The sequence below is a fragment of the Stegastes partitus genome, unplaced genomic scaffold, assembly GCF_000690725.1.
Source record: "Stegastes partitus isolate 25-593 unplaced genomic scaffold, Stegastes_partitus-1.0.2 Scaffold954, whole genome shotgun sequence".
Lineage (NCBI taxonomy): Eukaryota > Metazoa > Chordata > Actinopteri > Pomacentridae > Stegastes > Stegastes partitus.
The window spans coordinates 289,120-290,314 of NW_007578685.1; the positions used below are offsets into that span (position 1 = coordinate 289,120).

At 51.2% G+C, this 1,195-nt stretch overlaps 1 protein-coding gene across 1 annotated transcript in view; it reads right to left on the bottom strand.

Annotated features, from left to right (window-relative positions):
- LOC103366556 (sentrin-specific protease 7-like) overlaps positions 1-1,195 on the bottom strand; it is an 18,938-nt gene that overhangs the window by 12,454 nt on the left and 5,289 nt on the right. Inside the window, 2 exon segments of the mRNA XM_008294324.1 lie at positions 70-167; positions 796-1,072. Coding sequence (XP_008292546.1) covers positions 70-167; positions 796-1,072 — 375 coding nt within the window.

Genomic DNA, 1,195 nt, shown 5'->3' on the forward strand with positions numbered 1-1,195 from the left:
ACCAAGAACCTCCACGTTAACGCAGTAAAGTGTCAACAGCTGCCGACTTGCTGTCCAGGTGAGTCTCACCTGCTCTGGTCTTGCGCTGCAGGGTTCGTCCACTCGGCTGCTGCTTCGTAACGTTCTCGCCGTTTCGTCTTCGTCCTCCTCTTCACTGGACAGAACAACTGAAGGAAGAACACGTTTAGGAACCTTTATTTCTGACTGATCTCAGAAGAACATCCACCAACATTGTCTTCATGGTTGTTCATTGTATTGTTTTGGTCTGAGCTCCTCAAAGTGTCTCGTTTTAACCAAGTGAAAGCTGAAAAATAACAAAATTCATTAAAGATGAAGCAAAGCAGCAAATCCTCAGCTGTGAGGAGCTGGAACCAGCGACTGCTCGACTTTATCTCTGCTGTTTCTCACACTGAGCTGGGATTTAGAATTGATGGAAAATTTGCTCTAATTTCCACAAACATCCTGTAAACACCAGTTGTTTACTGGCCTGCATACCCACAAACATGACGCACTCTAAACACAGACACACAAACTAGGTCAGGCCTGAACTAGGAACAAACGGGACCAGTCTGGAGTGCAAAAGGTGTAAAAACTGAGATATTAACGCTCAAAAGTACCAGAAGTATGGACGCTGATGCACAGAAGTGTTAAAAACATCGACCTTAACGCACTGAAGTGTCAGTAAGCTGGATGTTAGCGAGCACCAGCAGCAGAATGTGGCTGCTACAGCCCGACCGTATGCGGCTCAGCGTCCAGGCAGGACTAGACCAGTCCGGAGCGTCACATTAAACTCACTGGGTTCCGTCTGACTCGGGTCTCGTGGAGTCCGACTTGGTTTCGGTTTCAGTCTCAGGCGCAGGACGGTCGATCGGTTGTTGTTCTGTCTGAACTGAATCCACCTCTGCCTCTCCTTCTCCCTCACGTCATCCTTCATGCCGACACCGGCGGCGAGCGACGGCGTCCTGTCCAGGCTCCGCCTTCTGTCCAGGCTCCGCCTCCTGTCGGCCGTCGTCCTCGGCGAGGAGGCCGAGGGTCTGCGGACATCTGAAGATTTAGCAGACGAGCTCTTGTCCTGCGGTTTCAGAGCAGACACAGGAGGTGAAGCGTGACCTCTGGTTCAGCTGGTCAGCCCGAACCCTCACCCCCTACTGGTGGTCGGGTCAGACATGAGGCTTCACAATAAAAGCACCTCTAA